The sequence below is a fragment of the Ursus arctos genome, unplaced genomic scaffold (genome assembly GCF_023065955.2).
Source record: "Ursus arctos isolate Adak ecotype North America unplaced genomic scaffold, UrsArc2.0 scaffold_7, whole genome shotgun sequence".
NCBI lineage: Eukaryota > Metazoa > Chordata > Mammalia > Carnivora > Ursidae > Ursus > Ursus arctos.
In genome coordinates this window covers 38640736-38663073 of record NW_026623089.1, presented here as the reverse complement: position 1 = coordinate 38663073, position 22338 = coordinate 38640736, and the positions used below count along the sequence as shown (strand labels likewise).

General features: G+C 51.8%; 1 protein-coding gene across 2 annotated transcripts in view; it reads right to left on the bottom strand.

The window, feature by feature from the left end:
* OGDHL (oxoglutarate dehydrogenase L) overlaps nt 1–17645 on the bottom strand; it is a 28615-nt gene extending 10970 nt beyond the window's left edge. Inside the window, exons 1-10 of one of the 2 annotated variants that reach the window (XM_057308501.1) lie at nt 17592–17645; nt 15135–15206; nt 13421–13625; nt 11153–11311; nt 7090–7192; nt 6556–6671; nt 6269–6423; nt 5367–5513; nt 3475–3565; nt 917–1096 (exon numbers count right to left, since the gene is read on the bottom strand). In XM_057308501.1, the coding sequence (XP_057164484.1) occupies nt 917–1096; nt 3475–3565; nt 5367–5513; nt 6269–6423; nt 6556–6671; nt 7090–7192; nt 11153–11311; nt 13421–13624 (1155 nt within the window). In that variant the 5' untranslated portion in view covers nt 13625; nt 15135–15206; nt 17592–17645. Of the gene's footprint in view, nt 1–916; nt 1097–3474; nt 3566–5366; nt 5514–6268; nt 6424–6555; nt 6672–7089; nt 7193–11152; nt 11312–13420; nt 13626–15134; nt 15207–17501 lie in introns of both variants that reach the window. The other variant, XM_026481551.3, reaches the window with a different exon arrangement.
* Between the last annotated feature and the right edge of the window lie 4693 nt (nt 17646–22338).

The window sequence follows — 22338 nt, the reverse complement described above, 5'->3', positions numbered from 1 at the left end:
TCCTAGCCCACCCCTCACAGCCCACCCCTCACAGCCCAGTCCTCCTAGCCCACCCCTCACAGCCCACCCTCACAGCCCAGTCCTCACAGCCCTCCCTCAGAACCCATGCCTCACAGCCCTCCCTCAGAACCCACGCCTCACAGCCCAGTCCTCACAGCCCACCCTCATAGCCCAACCTCACAGCCCTCCCTCAGAACCCACGCCTCACAGCCCTCCCTCAGAATCCACCCCTCACAGCCCTCCCTCAGAACCCACGCCTCACAGCCCTCCCTCAGAACCCACGCCTCACAGCCCTCCCTCAGAACCCACCCCTCACAGCCCTCCCTCAGAACCCACCCCTCACAGCCCAGTCCTCACAGCCCACCCCTCACAGCCCTCCCTCAGAATCCACCCCTCACAGCCCTCCCTCAGAATCCACGCCTCACAGCCCTCCCTCAGAATCCACGCCTCACAGCCCTCCCTCACAGCCCACCCCTCACAGCCCTCCCTCAGAACCCACGTCTCACAGCCCTCCCTCACAGCCCACCCCTCACAGCCCTCCCTCAGAACCCACGTCTCACAGCCCAGTCCTCACAGCCCACCCCTCACAGCCCTCCCTCAGAACCCACGTCTCACAGCCCTCCCTCAGAACCCACCCCTCACAGCCCACCCTCAGAACCCACGCCTCACAGCCCAGTCCTCACAGCCCACCCCTCACAGCCCACCCTCAGAACCCACGCCTCACAGCCCTCCCTCAGAACCCATCCCTCATAGCCCACCTCAGAGCCCAACCTCACAGCCCTCCCTCAGAGCCCAGTCCTCACAGCCCACCCCTCAGAGACTATTACTCTCTCAGAGTTCAGCCCTCAAAGCCCATTCCTCAGAGCCCCGCGCTCAGATGCAGCCCCTCAGGGCGCACCCCCTTAGGTGAATTCACCTTCTTGCCCTGGGCATCCCCTCGGTAGAACTGCTCTGCCTTCGTCTTTCCCTGCACCACAGGGTCCACGGCTTCCAGGTGGGAAGGGTTGGCCACGAGGGACAAAGTGATATTTCTGTTGGTGACCCGGTTGATCCTCTCATGGTACATGCCGAGGTGATATTTGACGTCTCCAGAGCCCTGAAGGTTGAGGTGGGCGATGAGGAACCCAGCCCTCACGTCGCAGACAGGCAGACAAGTAGACATGCAAGCCCACAGTGGGGCTGGGACATCCCTGGGATCCTGCTCCCTGGGAAGGCTGTGCTATTCCTGCCCCACACCCTCTTCTTGCCCTCCCACCCCTACACACTACCCCTCCTTGAGAAAGGCAGGCAAGTTCCCCTGCCTTGGCTCGGAATCCAGCCAAGCTCCCTCTTCAGAGTCCCTCGACATTATCAACTACCGTCCTCAGCATTAATGACAGTGCAAGCAGAGAAACGAAGGTGCTGTTAAGAACAGCGGCGTGGCCTCTGGGCAAATACTGGAGCTGAACCCGTACCTAATCCCTTACACCAAAGAAACCAATAATGCATAGAAGACGGTGAAGCCATAGTATAACAGAGAAAAACAACATATATTTTATGATCTTGGAGTAGGGAAGGCCCTTCCAAACAACGTACAGACCTCAGAAGCCATAAAAAGTAAGGCAGCTAAAATTTAATAAATCTGCCGGGGTGGGGGGAAGCAAACCCACGCACCGTGTTGGGGGGAAAAATCAAGCTGAGAAAAACATAAGACAACTGCAGGCAAAGGGCTAACACCCTCAATATATGACATTTTCACAAATCAGTAAGTCAAAGCCGCAAATCCCGTAGAAAAACGAGCAAAAGCCATGAAGAGGAATTTAGAGAAAAGGAAATGTACATGGCTTAAAAATATGCAAAAAGATACTCGATTAACTTCATAACAAAGAAAGATGTTAAAATGCAATCATTTTTGCATCTGTCATATTGACAAAGACAGAAAGATTTGGCAGAGTAAGGGAGGACAAGGACCCGGGACCCTCACATGTGCTGGGGGTGGGCTCACTGGCATCCTCAAGCTCTCTGGGGGGAAGTTAGTCTGGCCACTGCATCTCTCAGACCCCATCTAACAAGGTACTCACACATGTGTGCAAGGAAACTCATTCAGCAGCTTAATGCCCTTCGACTGGGGGGCGTAACCCAGTGGCACGCTCAAAGCTCAGGGAGCGCCCGTGTGCCGCATGAAGCAGCGACAGCTCGTTCAGTGAAAACTGCGAGGTGCCGAGTGCTGTCACAAGCGGCTCCCCTGGCCTTTTACAAACAGGACTGTACCGGACAGATCTGTGTGTCTGGACCTGTGTGGAACACTTCTGGAAGTACACACCTTAACACAAACAAAAACTGGGCACAGAGGAGCCTCTGAAGAGCAGGCAAGGGGTCTCACGAGGAGAACTTATTCTCACCGCGTACACTTTTTTTAACAATGCTCATATTTCTTTTTTAATTAAAAAAAATAGTAAATACTTTTTTTATGACCAGGCTTCACACAGTTCACACACATCATCTCTTTGATTCCTCACAATGATCCTGGGGCAGGGGTTTTCATCCCCATTTTACAGAAGAACAAACTGAGGCCGGGAGAGATGAAGGGGCCTTTAGGGCGAGTGCTCTGATCTCTGATAAGCAAAACGAACAGCATGTTGGGGAGATTCTGGGCCGGAAGCGAGCAGATGTGGATTCTAGTCCTGCTCTGCCTAATGTACCAGACGACCTTGGAGCAGCCATTTACTGCGGTTCAGTTTACCAAACCAAGCACCTGCGCCGGGTGCTGGAGCTTCGGGGATGAGGTCCCTGCCCTCATCCTGCTACCAGCCTACAGAGGAAAACAGACACACATGTGTGCACAGGCTGGAGAAGGCCAGAAGACAGATGGTACTGAGCGGAAAAAGGGTACAGAGGAGGGAGTGATGGGCTTGCTGCCTCGAGGACCAGGACAGCCACCCAAAGGGGAGTCAGGCAGGGCTGTGAAAGAGGCAAAGAGCAGAGAAGACAGGAAGGCCATCTGTGCTCAGGCCCAGCGTGAGTGAAGGCATTAGGGCATGAGACGTGCTTAACATATGTGCAGACCAGGAACAGGGGTGTGAGCAGAGAAGTGGTTCCTCTGCTCCGCAATGGGCACAGGAAGCTGTTCCGGTCTCCCAAGGCTGTCCTGAGCAAACCAATGAGTGAAGAGACCCTTCTGGGCTGGTTGACAGGACCTTGTGTACAGAGTCAGGTCACGCAGCTAAAGTAAATGCCTTTAGGCCCTTCCCTGCACCTCTCCAGGCCTCAGTTTCCCGAGCTGAAAATAAGGAGGTTGGTCCAGATTACCTGAGGGCTTTCCTAGCTGCCAGAGATGACAGCACCCAGTCTAAAACACCTTCGTGACCTCACACAAACATACCCATTTTTCTCCCACTTTTCTGCAGATCCATCCATCTCCAGGTCTGCTTGAGCCTGGTCCAGCCCCTCCCTAGTCCACCTCCCAAATATCTGGGACCAGGGCTTGGCACCTACCTCGTCTGCCGCCTCCAGCTTAGGGTCAAACTGGCAGAAGATCTGCTCCAGGTCCTTGCGGATCACGTTGGCCAGCACATTCAGCCTGCCCCTGGAGCCACAGGTGGTCAGACACAGGCCACCTCCCCCCACAGGCCCCAGCGTCCCCACACTCCTGCCCTCCGGGGCCTATCAGAATTACCATGGGGGTCAGGGGAACCCTCCCCGTACAGTCCAAGGGAGGCCAACCCTTACACCCTGTCTCAATCTACAAGGCAGGGGAGTGGTTCTAGCCGGCCAGCTCCCCCAGAAACCCCTGTACATCTCACTCAGACTCTGGAGGCCCTCATAAGCAGAAGCCACCCAGCCTCATGGAAGGATGCACATGCCTCCACTCCCCCACACGCCCCTACCTCCCTGCCCCCCATCTCCGCACCACCACCGCCCCAGAAGCTGAGCCTAACCCAGTACCTCAACCCCAATCTGCTAATGCATCACAGCTGCTCATACATGACTCCTGGCTCAGCCAGCAGTGTCTTGCAGCAGGACAGGGAAGAGGGGATTGGACTGATCCCAAGGTCAGGAGTTACCAGGGGACCTGTCCAGGGGAGCTGAGGTCTAAGGGTAGGGGTAGGAAAGCAGCCAGAGACCAGGGACTCTCTAGTCCAGCTTGGACTTCCCATCAGGATGCAGTTTATTCAGGGGTGGGCGCCAGGCTGATCAGGGCACAGGGGAAGACTCAGAACTCACCCCCCATAGCCCAGGCCTGCACACACCCTGGCCCAACATCCAGCTCCACATGGCCCTGTGACAGAAGGGCAGCCCTCTTCCAGGTGAGCCTCACCTATGTTCTGTGGGGGTAGAGCTATGAGGCCAAAGGAGCTAAATGAACAACCCTCAGCTCCTCTGGGCAAAGTCCTCCAGCCTTAAACCCTCCCCCCACCCCCAACTATGGCGGCCTGGCCTGGAACAGCCCTTTGGCTCCCAGAGCCCTCCTCAGGCTGGGAGCCTGCCCAGCACCACCATACAGTCCCAGAGCTGCCCCTGACTGCCCAGAGCCATCCTCCCCGAGATCCACTGAAGCCACGTGTGTGGGATCGCACAGCACTGGGCCAGCTCTGCCTGACCCTCTGACAAGACACTGGGCATTTCTGGGCCCCTCAGAGCAAGGAGCTGTGACAGACAACCCAGGCTCCTGGCAGGCCGGCCCACAGGATGGGGACCCTCTCACACTGCATCTGGATGCAGTCCGGGACTGGTTCACCCGTGAGCAGATGCAAACGGTCACAAGAAATGCTGGGGCTCTGCCTCCGAGACTGCTCAGCATGTCCTCTTACACCCCGTTCCACAGGAGCCCTGGCCACCCTGACTCTGCCCCCAGGCTGTATTCTTCACTAGTCTACAGGCTCCAGCTCAGAGGCTAGTACCCGGCTGCGAGGCCAGCCTTTCAAGTCCATCAAGGTCTCAGGGAGACTGCGGTCAGCTTGTAGCCGGGGGAAAAACCCTCAGCTCACCCCCAGAGATCCCCCCTCCAGGGGATGCCAATGAAGGCCACCTGCCCAGGCCCTGCCCTCACTTCCCTGGGGCACGCCCCTCCACAGGAACCTCAAGAAGCAAGATACACCCCTTTTCTGAAATTTTGGCCCTCCTGGGGACGGTGGCAACATGGGGAGAGAGAAAGTAAGTCTGAGCAAACATGGTTAGTCCCCGCCTCCATGTGCCTTTGGCCAAGTGCCTAACTCTTCGTGATGAGCAGACCCTAGGGCTGGGGGACTGAGAACTTTCTAGGCCATCCTACCTCTACCCCCAGGTTCCACCCAAACCCCTGCTCTGATTTTCATCCTCTCCCTTCCACCTCATTCTGCTGGGCCTGGAGAATAGACAGGCTGTGGAGGAGCAGAAAGGGGGCCCACCTGTGTGGCATCCCAAGGATGACATTCTCGATCCCCATCTCACTGGACTTGTCGATGATGGTCTTGAGGGCGGGAATCATGACCTCACAGCCCTCCAGGCCAAATCGCTTCTCGGAGGACCACTTCCGGGCCAGGAAGTCTTCAAATCTGCATGGGGAGAGGAGAAGGGAGAGGATGGAGGGGCTGGGGCTCACAGGGGCTATTCATGAGGGCCAGAGCCAGATGCCCGGGACAGAGGAAGCTGCGAAGTCACCTCCCAGTGCGTAATCAGGACCTGCCACCAATATCCATCAACAATGAGCGTAGGTCAGAGGACCCAGCCTAACCAAAGACCTCTGCCTCACCCAAATCCAGTTATCACCCTCTCTCCCCCTCCCCCTGCTCCCAACCCAGCATCCTGCACACACACACACACACACAACACAAGGCTGCCTCTCCACACCCCAAAGACCCCTTCACCACTCAATTCATATTCCAGCCTGCGCCTCACCACCAGGGATCCATTCCGCACCCAGCAGCTGAGCCCCATGCTCGTCTCGGCCCCTGCGGCCCTGGTCTACCCAGCTTCGGATGGCCGGTGGGCAGAGCCAGGGGGAGTCCCACCTGCAGGGAGGCGCTGCTACACTCACTCCACGTGGGGACAGCTTTCTGTCCAAACATTCCCACGGCCACTTTCTGCCACTTCTGCCCCTGCCGTCATGTTCCCCTGGAGCCCGTCCCGGCCCACCGGCCCCCGTGCTGCTCCTACGGGCTTCCCCAAGGCCAGGGGATGAGGCCCATCCCGTCCTGACTCCCCCTGCCACTGATCCTAGTTTCTTGGCCAGGGCCTGGGACATCTCGTACAGCTCTGGAGCAGCCCCTCCAACCACTGCAGCCATCCAGGGTGGTGCTGAGGGCCTGACCTCATGGAGCGCACCAGCCGGGCCAGCAGGGTCCGCTTCTCCTCACTGGAGAACTGCATCACGCCGGGCGTCTCGAACTTCCGCCGGATCCACTGGCACTGCTCCACATCATTGATGAACATGAACTCCAGGCCGATGTGCTGGCAGTAGGTGCTCTGGGGGAACAGTAAGGATCGCACAAGGAGCCGGGAAGAGGGACAACGTCCTGAAAAGGCAGCACCCTCCTTCCCTCTCGCACGCTCCAGAGAGTGCCAGCAAGGGTTCCTGACACACCTGCCCGTGCTCACCTCCAGGCGCCGGATGATCTCCCGCAGAGACAGGGTATGTTCAGAACCCCCGATGAAGGTGGTCGTGGGCAGCTGGAACTCCTTATCTAGGTCAGCCTCCCGCAGGTCATAGAAGGCTGAGGAGGCGCACACAGCCCAGGTAGCAGAGGGGAGGCGGGAGGGGTCAGGCCCAGGTGGGGCCCGGCAGTATCCCCAGACCTTCCAACAGTGTCCCCGGCACCCTCCCACCAGCTCTAGCCTAAAGTTCAAGGACTCTGTCTGCAGGGTCCAGGGAGGGTGAAAGTCAGAGCCCAGCCTGTACCGCAGGTGGGGGGGAAGGGGGGGCCTTGGACAAGTCTCGAGCTTGCTGAGCACGGTGCGCCAGCTAGGGAAGAAGGGGAGACAGCACAGTGAGGCAGATGGGCAAAGCTGAAAAGAAAGCCGCTAGGGCTGATGGCTGGTCCCCAGGCCTAGAGGCAAGTCAGCCCCAGAACCCCTCACTGGGCCACAGGCACCAGCTGGCTCGGGTGCTGGCGGAGCAGCAGGAACGCTCACCCAATTTATCGATGGTTGTGATTAAGTCTGAGGGCACAAAGGAGTCCAGGTCTGCATCCAGAATGCCCAGGGGGTCCAGTTGGGCCACATGGTGGCCCCGGATCTGGGAGAAAGGGAAAAAGGTTAGGGCCAGGCTGGGACACAGATGGACAGACCCTCACCCAAAGCCACGTTCTGGGCACTGGCCCCTGACTTCCCACTTCCGAATCTCAACTTTCTACATAGCTCCAGCACCCAGCCAGTGCACAGTGCCGATGCCACGAGCACGAAGGTGGCAGGAGCTCAAATCCGTTTAGAAGCACAACATGCAGCTTACAAAAATAAGGATGCACACGTAAAAGGATTAGCTATAGTTGTATTGGCAGTCACAAAATTCTAGAAACTTCCCAAATGTCCATCAAGAGCAGGCTGGCATATGAATATGGGAAATCCACACAGGGAAGTACTATAGAGCTGTTAAGAGTAATTTAAAAAATTCCTATCTGCTGCAATGAGGTAATCTCCACAAAATACTGTTCAGTGAAAAAGCAAACTGTAGAAAAGTCTGTGTGGCAAACTCTCCATTATCTAAGAGGAGATTCAAGTAAATATAAATGCATATATTTGTATGTATACAAATAAATATATGCATTAGAAGAATATATCATAAAATAAGAAAAACTATTATCTGTGGAAAAAGGACAAAACAGGGTACAATGCCAGGGCTAGAAGCTAGACTTTTAAGAATACATTTTGCTTTGAAGATTTGATTTTGGAATCTTGCAAATATTTTATACCACTATAAAACAAAATTAATTTTAAAAAATTAATATAGAACAAAACAAATGAATTCATGCATCCATTTGGTCATATAACTATGCAGTTGACTAACAGAATATCCCCAGAAGGCAAATAGAAAGAAAAAAAATATTATAAATTCATTTCTATTACCAATCAGTAGTGGTAGTATTAGAGTTATATTGGTTTTTTTTTAAGATTTTATTTATTTATTCGACAGAGATAGAGACAGCCAGCGAGAGAAGGAACACAAGCAGGGGGAGTGGGAGAGGAAGAAGCAGGCTCATAGCAGAGGAGCCTGATGTGGGGCTCGATCCCATAACGCCCTAAGCTGAAGGCAGACACTTAACCGCTGTGCCACCCAGGCGCCCCTAGAGTTATATTGTAAAACTGCAGTGTGTAGACTGTGGGAAAATCAAGCAAGTCATTGTACTGATGTCTGTGGGAACCTCTACTTTGGGCATCTTTAAAAGAAGACAGTGACATAAGATTAATGAGGACAAGAACGAACCCTACATCCTGTGTCTGAAGTATGTGGAAGGATCAATATAAACCCATAAATGTGTTATCTTTAAAAAACAGTATATTATTTCCTGGCTCTAAACATGGAAAGGTCCCGGAAGTCCCAACCAGACCATAGCAGGGACACTCCGGGCACTCCCTGAAGACCTGGCTGGTCCAGGGCTGGCCAGAAATGCACAAGACGCGCTCGGAGCCTCCTGTACACCAGAGAGCAAAGGGGTGCTCGAACACTGCCGGGGCAGGGAACAAGGACACATTCGGACAATGGGAAGGATGGGATCTACAACAGATTAAAACTCATCAAATAGGTTTAAATTCATACATTTATATCATACTAAAAGAAGAAAAACCTTCATGGACCATCTTTGGAGGATACCTCACACTTTTGAAAATCAGCCAATAAAAAGAAAAATCAAGCACTGATCCTGCCTTTCCCATACAATTTGTACCTCAGGATAAATGCGGTTAACAAAGTAAGTTTTTCCTGATGGAAGCATTCCACGTAATAAACAAAGGAAGGTAGAAATAGATTATCGCCCTTTTTACCACTCCTAATGAATTAATGTGTCCAGGAAATAATCATCCAAGCTGCTAACTGATGAAGTACCCATCACCACCAGGAAGCTGATTTTGAAACCAAAAAAATCAGATCTATATTGGATAAAGCTTCTAGATGTAATTACCAATTTACAGAAATTACACGGGACAAAGGGACAGATGAAGTGACACCATGGGGATGCAATCAGCAAAACCCAGACTCAGGAAAACTCTACAGCACAAACAACCTGGTTTCTTACACACACAGGAAGGAAGGAAGGAAGGAAGGAAGGAAGGAAGGAAGGAAGGGAGGAAGGGAAGGGAGGGAGGGAGGGAGGGGAGGGAGGAAGGAAGGGAGGGAGGAAGGAAGGGAGGAAGGAAGGGAGGAAGGAAGGAAGGAAGGAAGGAAGGAAGGAAGGAAGGAAGGAGGGAGGGAGGGAGGGAGGGAGGGAGGGAAGGGAGGGAGGGAGGGAGGGAGGAAGGAAGGAAGGAAGGGAGGAAGGAAGGAAGGGGAACACATACACAAAACCACAGAGGAAGCTGTAGAGCACAAGAGACTTAAGAACCATATCAGCTTAGCACAACCTATGGCCTTGTTTGGATCCTGATTCATTCAAGCAGTAAAATCATAAGACAAACAGGCAAACGTGAATACCACCTGGATATCTGATGACCTTAAGGATTATTGTTAACATTTTTAGGTGCGACAGTGCTATCACGGCACATTTTTAAAGAGCTTTTGTCTACAGAAATACGTGCTGAAATGTTCAACCCATGAAATGCTATGTCCGGGATTTGGTGCAAAATCATCGGCGGCCAGCAGGTGAGGGCCCGAGGTGGTAACAGATGAATCAAGACTGGCCCTCGACTAAAGGGGGTGGGATCTGCTACACAATTCTTCCAGCTCTTCTCTGTTTGAACATGTCCAGAATAGTAAGTGTGGGGCTTTTCCACTACTGTGTGTAGAGGAGTCAAACAAGAGCGCTCGCTCCTCCAGGGCTGCAAGGAGCTGCGGCCCGCCTGGTAGGAACTCACCCACATCAGGCACGGCCTTTGGCAGATTTTTACCCTACAAAACACAGTCACATGGCTGAACTCAGACACTACCCCCCTGGAAGGACTCTCCAGTGCTTCGTCTTGGCTAAAGAACAAAGAGCAGCTGAAGAGCTGGGAACTGAGCGGAGAGGACAAGGCCTTGAGGCAGCAGCATGAATGTTACCTTGTATTTAACGTGGAGTTTTATGTTCTTTGTTCTTGGTTTTCAAAGTAAATGGTTAGATCATTTTCTGAGTCTTTCAGCCAGCCAAGGAGAACAATTACTACTTTTTTTATTTGCAGGTGGCCCACAATCCGTAGGTCCTCAGGCCAGCAGGGAAGGCCAGTCCTGCCCACTGGTGCACAGGAAGGGCAGCTGCCACCCCAAAGAGTGCCTCGTTCAGAGACAAGTCGTCGTTTCCATTTGCTAAGGCCTCCCCCTCCCCTGGCTCCTGCCGTGGCTTGCTGCTCCTTCCCATGGAATCTGCCAAGGGCCCCGGAATGCCCTAGCCCTTCCTTCTGCATGTCTGCCTGACAAGTTGCTCTTATGAAATACTTTCTGCCACTGATTCCCAGAGATATCCCAAATGATTATACTTGTTATGGAGGGAACACCCAGAGCAGCCCTCCAATTAGTCCTGTTCAGTCAAGACCAAGAATATGGAACCTCATCAAGAGGCTTTGTCAGAGCGGGGGCCCAGCCTGGGGACCCAGCAGGGGAGAGCCGAAGTCTCCAGAACAGAGCAGCTGGTAGAGAACGAGCTCTTTACTGAACTATCCGTTCATTCATTCTGTAAACCCTAATTAAGCACCTGCTGTATATCAGTCCCAGTCCTCTTGTAATGCTCAGTCAAGAAGAGAAAACAGACATTAACAAGGGTCAATCTACTCGATTTTCATCCGATCTTTACCGAAATTGATTACTAAGTACTCTTCTAGGTGCTTGGGGCATAGTGGTATGTGAGACAGACAGCACTCCATGAGAAAGACCACAAACAAAATACCAGGGTTTGGTGAGCAATGTGAACGTTACATGACGAGTAATGGGAAGAGAGAGAGCCACCCACCAGAGGACTCAGGGAAGGGCTCTCTGGAAATGACACTGGAGCTGAGCCAGTCCCCTTCCAACAGCACGTGGCCACACGCTAGAAGCCAGTCCCGCCTCCAAGCCTGGGCCCTCCCAGCCACTCACCTGGTAGGCCCGGATCAGGGACTGCACAGCTAGGTGGTCCTCTACCAGCTTGCTGGTCTCGGTCCGACTCGAGACTGCTGGCCTGCTCTCGGGGAACCGTGGCTGAGTCGGGTCACAGGCGCCTTCCTCACTGGCTTTTCGGAAGAAGCTGTCCCAGTACTGGGCAGAGGCAGAAGCAAGAAAACAGTCAAGTCAGGGCCTGGAAAGAGAGGGGGGTGGCCCTGCCTGGGGGCCCCAGGCGGTATTGGGTGTTCCTTCACCACTATAGCTCTTAGGACCTTCCCAGGACTCTGCCGAGACCTCTTACAACTAGCCCAGGGTCCCCCAACCCAAAGCCCAGATCTCTTCAGTTCCCAGCTTGGAAGGGTGTTGGGAGAAGACTCTAACTTGTGACCCAGAGGCCTCAGATGTGAAAGGGGCTTCTACCCTGGGGAAACATCCCCTCACACACTGTGGGTCGGCAAGAGGGCAATTTGGCAAGCATGCCCTCAACATCTTCAATGAATGTAACTTTTGAACCAGCAATTACATTTTAGTAATTCACTCCACAGATGTACTTATGCAGGTGTGCCTGGATATACATACAAAGATGTTCCCTACAGGACTGTTTCTAAAAGTGACAACGAAGAAAAATATCTAGCGGCACCTGGCTGGCTCAGTTGGTAGAGCATGGGACTCTTGATCTTGGGGTTGTAAGTTTGAACCCCACGTTGGGTATAGGGATTACTTTAAAAAATAAATAAATAAATAAATAAAATCTTTTGGGGCGCCTGGATGGCTCAGTCGTTAAGCGTCTGCCTTCAGCTCAGGGCGTGATCCCGGGGTCCTGGGATCAAGCCCCACATCGGGCTCCCTGCTGGGAGCCTGCTTCTTCCTCTCCCACTCCCCTTGCTTGTGTTCCCCCTCTTGCTGGCTGTCTCTCTCTGTCAAATAAATAAATAAAATCTTTTTTTAAAAAAAATGAAGTATTTTAAAAAACTAATTAAAAAAATAAAAAATAAAAATAAAATCTTTTTAAAAAAACCTAAGTGGTGACCAATAGGAAACAGGTTAAACAAATGATGGTACATTTAGAGTCTAGAAGATTATACAGTCTTAAAAAAAAGAAGGGGCATTTATTACTATGGATCTAGAATATCCCCAAGATACGTGACTGCAAAGTGAACCACGCAGAAGAGGACGTGACTGCTACCGTTCTGTAGAAGCCAAAAGCAGACGTGCATAGGCACAAGCACCCCGTGTTCCAGCAGAACACAAGTGTTTTCTTCTCCACACCCCCATTCGAGAGAACCAGGCAGCACAAGCCCTCTGGAAAGCAATTTGGCAATGTCCGTCAAAATGATATACACAGAGCCTCTGTGACAACAATTCCACCTTGGGAATTGAGCCTGCAGATAGCGGCACGGACAAGGTGACAAATGGACTAAGTGATGCCCTGTGGCACTGGTTGTGACAGCCGGGGACTGGAAATGGGCAAGAGGTCTGTCAGTGGGGACAAGTGTGGACGGAACACTACGCAGCTGGAAAAAGGAACAATGAGGCTCTTGACGCGCGGACATGGAAAACCCTGGAGATGTGTGCTAATACGCTAAGGAAGAGAGCCTGGAGACGCTGTTTTTGTGTAAAGGGGGGAACTGACTTATGTTTGCAATAAATGTACCTAAAGAAACTCTCTGAAAGGATACAGAACAAGCTACGAATGAACTGAGGGACACACAGGTGGGAGCTGAGCAGACAGGGGATCAACTGGGAGGGAGACTTTTTACTATGTAACCCCACACTTTTTGAGTCATGTTATCACTTTCCTCCAAGGGCGAGTGAAGAGGGGGGGAGAGCAGCTACACGTCTCACTCCTTGGCCTGTCATCTGATTTTTTTTTTTTTTTTACCATCAGCAGGTATTTATCAGCTCGGTAACCTATATGAACACTTCTGGCCCCGACTACACAACAAAGAGCCCGCTGGCAACAGCACAGCATGACCAAGGGGGCAGCGGCGGGTCTCAGACCAGGCGTGGCTGAGCAGGACAGGACTGTGACTTCTCAGGCCAGACCACCACCTACCGGCGGTTCAGCAACAGGAAAGCAGCGGACTCTCCTCACCCAACACCAGGACAAGGCTTTTATAAACAGGGACGCTGGAGGAGCTGAGAGGCAAAGAAGCGTGCCCAAGAGCACACAGCAGGCAAGCCGCTTCTCCCCACGACGCCCTCCACAGCCCAGCTCCAGGAGCTTCCCTCCTGCATAGCAGGCAGGCAGGGGGTGCCGACCTTGTGCACGCTCTGGGGGTTTTCCAGCCAGGCGAAGTACATCTCCTCCATGTAACTGGAGCTGCCTCCACGTTTGCCACTTGGGAAGGTGGCCGGTGGCCCCGACGACCTGCTGCGCCAGTTGAACATCTGGATGTCATGTGGGGCCAGGAGCCTTGAGGCCTGCGCCCCAAGCCGGGAGGGCAACAGTCTCAGCTGACTCATTCTGGACACAAGCAATGAGGGAGAGGCATAAAACCACAGGGCCAGAACAAAGGCTCGGGCAGCCACAATTCACTCATGCGGCATTTGTTGGTTCTACTGGGCAGGCAGCCCCGGGCTTGGCACTGATGGGACAGAGGACAATGGGACAGTCTGCCAGCCCTCCCAGGGTCACTGCCTAGTGGGAGATCCCAGCTCAGTCAACTTCACCAACAGCTCTTCAGCATCCCTGAGCCCCAATCCTGCCATGCCCCGTGCACCCCAGCCCACACTCCCTCTCTGTTGTCCCCCTAACCCTGATAGACAGACGGGTACCACCCAGGCCCTCCCTCAGGGAGCACTCGGCCTAGGTCCTGGAGCCCACTCAGAGGGTCACAGGGCACGCGCAGGCAGTACACCCAAGAAAGAGTGCGCCGCATAGCTGGCCACCCTGGAACTCGAGCAAGGGAGTCCTTCAGGGGCTGGCGTGTGCCATGCGTGGCCAGGAAAAAGCCTGAAGATGGGTCTGGCGGAGCTGCGCTATCTCAGGTGGCCTATGGCACTGCTGGGTCTCTGGCCGCTGTGACCAGAAATGACCAGTGTCTTCCTCTGACTGCAAAACCAGCCCCGAGCACTCTCCCAGGCCAGAAAGCCAATGACACAGGCCTCAATGAGCCCACTTCAGAGTGGGGAAAACAGAGGCTCAGAGAAGGGAAGAGTACTGGGGAACAATGAAAGGCAGATCAGAAGCCTGGCCCCATGCGCAGCCCCTCAGCTCTCAGCGGCAGCCTCCTCTCCGGCTCTACCATCCCGCCCAGAGTCTACCTTCAGAGCCAACAGCTCAGGAGGTACATACGGGCTGGAAGCCTCCCCAGGCTGGAGAGGAACAGAACCTGCAGCTCATCTCATCCCCACTATGTCACCTGCCCTTTGCCAGGGAAAATTCCTAAATAACCAGTTTTAAATACTGCTTCTTCAACCACCACCACTCCCCCCCCCGCCCCCGCCCAACCAGAGGACAGTTCTGAGAGCCTGAGAGCCTCCTCCAATTCTGGCAAGCCCTGGGGCTCCCTATCCATGCCAGGTGTGGGTTGACAGGGCCCACTAAGGCCACCTTCTCCTATGCAGGATTTGTAAAGTAGGACCTCTGTTTCCCTACTTCCACTCCCACAACAGTGAGCAGAGGCCCCTCCTCTGCTCTAGCCCAGGACTGCCTGGACTCAGAACAGCATCCCCTGAATCCTCATTAACACCCTTCTTCCCAGAGAATCCCAGCCTGTAAGGAGGGTGCAGCACCAGAGCCACCCCATCACAGGCCACGTACACAGGAGGAGCCTGCTTCCCCTTACACAACTCATCCCAGAAAACATGCCTTCCGGGGCGCAACCAGCTCCCAGGTCCTACCTAGCCCTGAGCCAATACCCCCAGACAGGGCTCCCCAACCCTACCCCTGCCCTTAGCTTAACCAGAAGTATCTGGCTCCCTTCTACAAGCCCTTCCAGCCTGCTTCCTCCCCCTCTCCCTCCAAACTCACATGAGGCAGAGAGAAGGGGGTGGTCTTCTCAAGGGGGGGAAAGTAGGCTCCTCCGGGAAACCAGCAGGAAATCTAAACAGAGTAAAATTAAAAAGCAAAAATATAGTCCAGTGAAGGGAGGAAGAGGGTGGGTTCAGATGGAACTTAAGCCCACAGTGCCCCAAGCTTCCCACATGCTCAACCCCTCAAGCTTCGGGCTGCTAGCCCAGGCCCACCAGCCGATGATTCCACGCTCCACAGCAAGGGCCACTAGGGACTGGGTCTCCCTGGAAGAAGGCCTGGGCTCTGGGATCAGAGTGCCCGGGTCCCAATCCCTGCTCTACCTCTGACTGTCCCTGGGCAAATATAAGTATAGGGCTGACCTGGCCCATATGGCCAGAGGCAATGAGGGAGAGCCATAGGACATACTGGCCTAGAACATCAGAAGGATCCAAACAAGCCAGGAAGCTCCATCATCCCCATTCTAAAGCAAAGGAAACCAGACACCAAGACCATCCACTGCGAGGATAAAAGTTAAGAGCACACCGTCTGTGAACACTGATTCTGTGTTCACTTAACCCTCTCAACAATCCCAAGTGGTGGGCCTTTAGAGTAGCCCCACATTATAAAAGGGACACTGAGGCACCGAAAGACTAAGCTGGCGAGTGATGGGGCTCTGTGTGGCTCCAGAACCTGGGCCCTCCTCACTGCAGAGTCAAGATGTAAACCCAGATTTCCCTTAACATGTGCTTGCCCATAGCCGCAGCCAGACATGCACTCCCTGCCAGCACCCACCCCCACGCCCACCCCCACAGGGGAATGGGATGGCTTGGGGTGGCAGGGACAAAGTCTGGCTGTGTCCAGAGTGGCCTAGTGCAGGAACACTGTGTTTGACAAACACTGAATGGTCTGGAGCGGCTGCTGGACACTGCTATGGCCTTCACCCAGCCCGGTAGGAGGGCAGCCAGGTGGACATCCCTGCCCCCATTCCAGTAGGGCTTGAGGACCCAGAAGCTCTGGAGGGGTGGAAACAGAACCAACTTCAGTCAGAACCCCAGTCAGCCCTGCCAGGTCCTGTCTACACAGGCAAAGGCAGCAGCAAAGAGTCAGAGTCAGGCACCCTGTGAACCACCTGCCTAGACCAGTCCCCAGTTGCTCTGGGCTGCTCTTGGGGGTCTCCTCTCTAGGGACAAGATCAGTAACATCCCCACCACCATTCCCACAACCGTAACAACTGCAGACATGCTGTCCAGGAAGTCTCCCACACACAAGGCCCTGTCTGGGCTGCCCTGGTGAGGACTACTCTGCAGTATGTCCATTGCAGAGATCAGTTAACAGAGATCCAAGGAGGGGAAGGGACCTCCGCAAGACCTTGAAGCCAGGCAGCAATGCAGGATGGACGCACACTGCTACAGGCCTACTCTGGCCCCCAACTCTGAGAACTGGGTGGGCTTTTCTCAGGAATAAACCCAACTCTAGTTTGCTGAACCCAAGAAAAGGCAGACACCAAGGTAAGGAGAAGGGCAGAGAGGGGTGTGCTTATTTCACTGTCAGAGACAAAGGGCCTGAGCTAAAGCCCAGAGGTTGTAAAAGTACAAAGGTAGTCGGGACCTGTTCCAAGAGCCTAGGGCACCTGTGGTGAGGAGTTGCAGGGGAGGGGCTGCAAGGGCGGGCTTGGGCCCCTGCGGGGGGGGGGGGTGCAGAGTGGGACCCTTAAGGTCCAGTTTATGCCCACTGCACCCCGCTGCACCTTCCCCTCTCCCCCAACATCTCCTTGGGGATGACAGAAGCACTTCCCAGGCTGGCTGCAACCTAAGGCCCATCCTGCCTCTCTCCTGGCCTCAGCTTCCTCATCTTTAAGCAGAGACATTGGTTAAAGCTGTCTATAAGGACTCTACCCCCAGAGGTCCTGAGACTTGGAAAACTGCCTGTGTATCCTGCCAGGTACGTAAGGCGGGACCCTCCCCATCCCCAGCTCCGCAGCTGTGGGCAGACTGGCCCCTTGAGAGGGTAAGGAGAAAGCCAACACCCCCCCTCCCCCAAGGCCACAAAAGGCAGCCTGGTCAGTCGGTAGTCTTCGGGCTGGAGGACCCACGCTGAAGCCTGAAACCCCACCGTTCACAGGGCGCTCCTTCACGCAAAACACTGCATTCACAGGGTCGAACATGCGCGAAGGGCTGGGGGAGGGGGATGTTCTTGGAGAGGCCGCGGCCAAACAAGGGCGGGGCCAAGGTCACGCTCACTCCCCCACCCCCGCCTCCCCCGACGGAGCCCAGCTCAGGACCCCGGGTAGCGGCTCCCCAGGACCCGAGAGTAGAGGGGCCGCCCCCGAGAAGGCAGGAGAAGAGGAAGTGCATGGACCCAGAGTTGCGGGGCCGCCGCGCTCACCGGGCCGGCGGGTCCGCGCAGCAGCGCAGTCTTGGAAGCCGCAAGTCAGGGGCTGCGCGGAGGGGGTGCGCGCCTTGCCCCGCCAATTACCTGGGTCACATTACGCGGCAGCGCCGGCCGCTCGAGAGCGCGCGCCCGAGAGACTCCGCGCGTCGTGACGTCTCTGTGTACGCCCCGCCCCTTCACCCACCGGCGCTGTCCGCGGTGCTGACGGCCCACGCCCTCCCGAAGTCGCCCGACCGGGGAAGAGTGAAAATCCCAAAGACCGCGGGGCGGGACAACTCCATATGGCTGGGACACCTGCTATGCTGCTGAGCTCCTGAATCCCAAGGTCCTCAAACGAACGCTAAGGAAAATGCACCAGAAAATAATCAGCCATTTGTGTGCATGGGAAGATAGTTTCCTTTTTATTTCCTGTAAAACTATTTAAACTATCATTGTCTTAGGATTGTTTTAAAGAAAAGACAAGATAAAGTCCTTATCACAAAGCCTGATACACTTTTTACCGTTCCATTGTCCCAGTGATGGAGACCTACATTGGCTTCACCTTCCTGTTTGTCACAAACAATGCTGCAATGAACATCTTCCTACATATTCTCTTACAAACCTGTGTGAAAATTTCTCTGTAATCTATGACCAGAAGTTGAATTGCTCGGTGATGGGTATGTGTATACTTAACAACTCAGCAGTGTCACATTGTTGTTCAATTCTAGATTTTCATTAACAGTGCAAGAGGACTTTTAAGTCCTTATCTCCCGGCCAACACTTGGCAGCACCCAGCTTTACAACTTTTCCCAAAATTACAGATGCAACGTCATATAGCTGTTTTCATCTGCACTTCCCTGAATATCAATGATTTGCATCTCATGTTTTCTGTTAGTTTTGAGGGCTTCCTGTTGTATTTCTCTTGGGTTTTGTTCTTGTTTATACACATGAGTTTGTTGTGTAGGTGGTTCAACCACCATCAACTCTCCCATGGATTATTGCCAAAGCCCCCTAACTGCCTCCTTGCTTCCACACTTGCACCCCTGAATTTTAGTTTCAACACAGCAGAGCTTTCCTTGTAAAACAATTCAAATCATGTTGCCCTCTGCTCAAAATCCTCAAATAACCTCCCATTTTACTAGAAGTAAAAGTCAAAATTCTTAGATTTGCTCGTAAGGGCCATTATGTCATCTCAATTATTATAGGCATGCTACCATGCTTAATGAAGAAAATTGGAAAACTACAAAAACATATGATACAATATTCTTTGTGTTAATTAAAAGCACATGCTCATGAAACTACACTATACTTTTCACAAGAACACATTTAAATATATATCAAACACATGAATATGGTTGCCTGTTGTGGGATATAGATATGAGGTAATTAATTGACTGCCCGTACCAATACTGATAAGATACCATGAATGGAGGAATATGATTAACTCTCCCCTCTATATCTGTAGTCCCACAAAAGTTGTTTATTTGGAGATATTTTAAGGTCCATACAGCCAAAGACCATATGTGTTCAATTTACTATTATAGCCCCAGCACTTAGCACAGTGCCCAACTCCCAGTATGTTTTCAGTAAATATTTGTTGGGTGAATAAATGAATGAGTAAATGGACACTTAATTTGGATCCTGAAGGATAAGGAAGAGTTTGTCTGCTGCAGAAGGTCAGGGTTCATTGAGATTTCTTTAATTAAAAGCATTAGAAAATTACCTCACTGGCTTATGCCGAAAAGGAGTTGATAGGAAATTGTCAAGTCATAGATTCAAAGGAAAACTGAAGATTTAGTCTCAGGAAGCAGAGCTGAGCCAGAAACAGACTGTCTCTCCAAGGCCATTATGATGTTCAAAACTCAAATTCCAGGAAGAGAGAAGCCAAAAGATCTGGTTTGGCCTGAAGTGGGGGATCAAGGCCTGAAATCACTTATCTGAAACACATGTGAGTTAAGAAACAAAGCAGAGGGGCACCTGGGTGGCTAGTCGTTAAGCGTCTGCCTTCAGCTCAGGGCACGATCCCAGGGTCCTGGGATCAAGCCCCGCATCAGGCTCCCTGCTCTGCTGGGAGCCTTCTTCTTCCTCTCCCACTCCCCCTGCTTGTGTTCCCTCTCTCGCTGGCTGTCTCTCTCTGTCAAATAAATAAATAAAATCTAAAAAAGAAAAAACCACAAAACAAAACAAAGCACATAGTTATTGTGATGCTGGTACTACAAGAAAAAGGAGTGGATGCTGGGGAGGAAAAATCAACACATATGCACTGATGACCTTTAGCAGGAAAGCACCTATGCAAAGGCAGTTGTATGAAGGGCTAGGGGAATGGGAACTGCCTACATATATGCAGGGACTGGTGGCCTAGGCCAGTGGGACTGGTCTTCGTATACCCTGATGAGGGAACAGAAGGCAAGGTGAGGACAAAGCAGAAACTGACACCCCGCAACCCCCCCCCCACCATGGGATATACGTGACATTCCTCAGGCACCCCTGGCTGCCCAAAAGCAAAGGAAAAGAAAAAAAAAGATTAATTGCCAGAGATCACAATCCTGAGGCCTGAGTCTCCCTCAGTTTAAACATGTCCTAGTGATTTACAAGGAAGAAGCTTTCTTATCAATAGCCTAACTTGCAGAGACCCATAATTCAGTTTCCTGAAGCCCTAACATTACCATCCCCTCCATAAAATTGAGGGAAGCTAAGGCAGAAGGAAATGTAAATAAAACGAAAATTCTTTCCGGACCTGCAGCCCATTGATAAGGACACGTGATAGGAGGAAAGTAACATTCTCGGGAATCTCCCAACTATCTTACTATTAACACCTTCTAGAGAGGTAACAACCTTAACTTGACAATGGCAAGGCCTCCAGTGTCCTGCGAGTCTTCTTTGACATTTGAAAGTGCTTTCTCAGCCTCCCTTTTTCCTCACCTCCCCCAACCCCATGGTATATAATCAACCACCCCTCACAACCCGGGGCAGCCGCTCTTTCTGCCCACGGGTCCTGCCCCTGTGCTTTAATAAACCACCAATTTTGCACCAAAGACATCTCAAGAATTCTTTCTTGGTCATCGGCTCCAGACTCCACCCCACTGAACCTCGCATATATTCTACGACCTCATCATACCCTATGTCAAGGGTTTGGACTCTTCAGTAGGCCATGGGACACCAGCAACACTTTAAGCCATGAAGGACATGGTCAGATTTTATTTTTACAAAGCTTTCTCTGGCAACTGGAGGGAGGATGGAGTGGTAAAAAGTGGGTGTATAAATATATCCAGGTGAGAGACAATAATGCACTGGCAGTAGAGATAGAGAAAAGGATACAGATGTGAGAAACATTTAGGAATCAGCTCTGCAGGGCTTAGTAGTTAATGAAGCATGAGTGGTGGGGGCAGTTATCACTCACAGATTTCTGGCTTTGGTGAGGTGTTGGGGGGGAGGAATGGAAACTCTCAGTAAACTGGGAAACAGAAGGAGATACAGGTTGGGGAGAATAACAGAAAAGGTTACAAGTCGGATCCACCAGTGAGCCACTTGAGAAAGATCAAGTGTGATGTGGAGCCACAGGCAGGAACAAAGCTCTAGCAAATTAAAGGTCTCCAGAGTCTCCCATTTGCCCACAGTGGTCTTTAGAGTTCATGAGGGGAAAACAGAAAGTCATGGAGGGAGAGAGAAACACGCTATGGAGGGAAGCTGAGTCACCAAAGGGGCTGGGCGGGGCAGCCAAGAACAGAAGGCACTGCTGTGGCTGACTGCAGGGCTGCCAGGTCTTCCAGCCTAATTGATGTTCTGCTAATTACATTGATTAAAGCAAACATTTGGGGCAATCAAGGCTCCCATGAGGATAGCTGCCGTTCTCAGAAGACTGAGAAGCTTTGAGGCATGGCCACAGTTTGGTAAACATTTTTACAAAATTGTCTGTGTACACGACTACTATACAAATACACATTTACAAAAACATTAAATGGATCCATGAGAATATATTCGGCAATTTACTTCCTTTTTTCCTTTGCCTTAAAGATCTTTGTTTTAATCTCAGTATGTGTAGGACCACTTCATTCATTTTAATGGGTATATTGTATTCATTGTAGGTGTATAATGATCGTATTTAACTTCTCTCCCATTGAATGAACATCTACATTGTTTTTTTTTTTAAGATTTATTTATTCATTTTAGAGAGAGGGAGAGAGAGCATGCATGGGGGGGGGGAGGACCAGAGGGAGAGGGAGAAGGAGAGATGCAGACTCCCCGCTAAGCCAGGAGCCCCACGTGGGGCTCCATCTTAGGAACCGGAGATCATGACCCTGAGATCCTGACCTGAGCTGAAATCAAGAGTCAGATGCTTAACCGACTGAGTCACCCAGGCACCCCAACATTTACATTGTTTTTGACATTTACAGAAATAAAAGTCCTCCTACATATATCCTTCAGCATATGTGCAACTTTTTTGGTAACATTGATTCCTAGAAGTTTAACATTGGGCTAAAAGATATGCATGTTTTACATTTTAATAGGTACTGTCTTCAGTAACACCATGCCTATTTATGTTTCCCATTAGCATTTGAGTTCCTACTTCCTTACATCCTTGCCAAGACCTGTTATTATCAATGTTTTTAATTTGTGCCAATCTGATGGATGAAAAAATGTCACTTTGTTTTAGTTTGCATAAAACTGATAAGTGAAGTTGAAAATGTTCTTATATGTTGATAATTTTGTATTCCTTTCCTATGAATATCCTATTCATGTTCTTTGTCTATTTTTCTATTGGATTGTTTACGTTTTTATTGATTCACATAAGCTCTGTATATATATTCTGAATAAGAATTCTTTGTAGGTTTTGAATGTTGCAAATATTTAT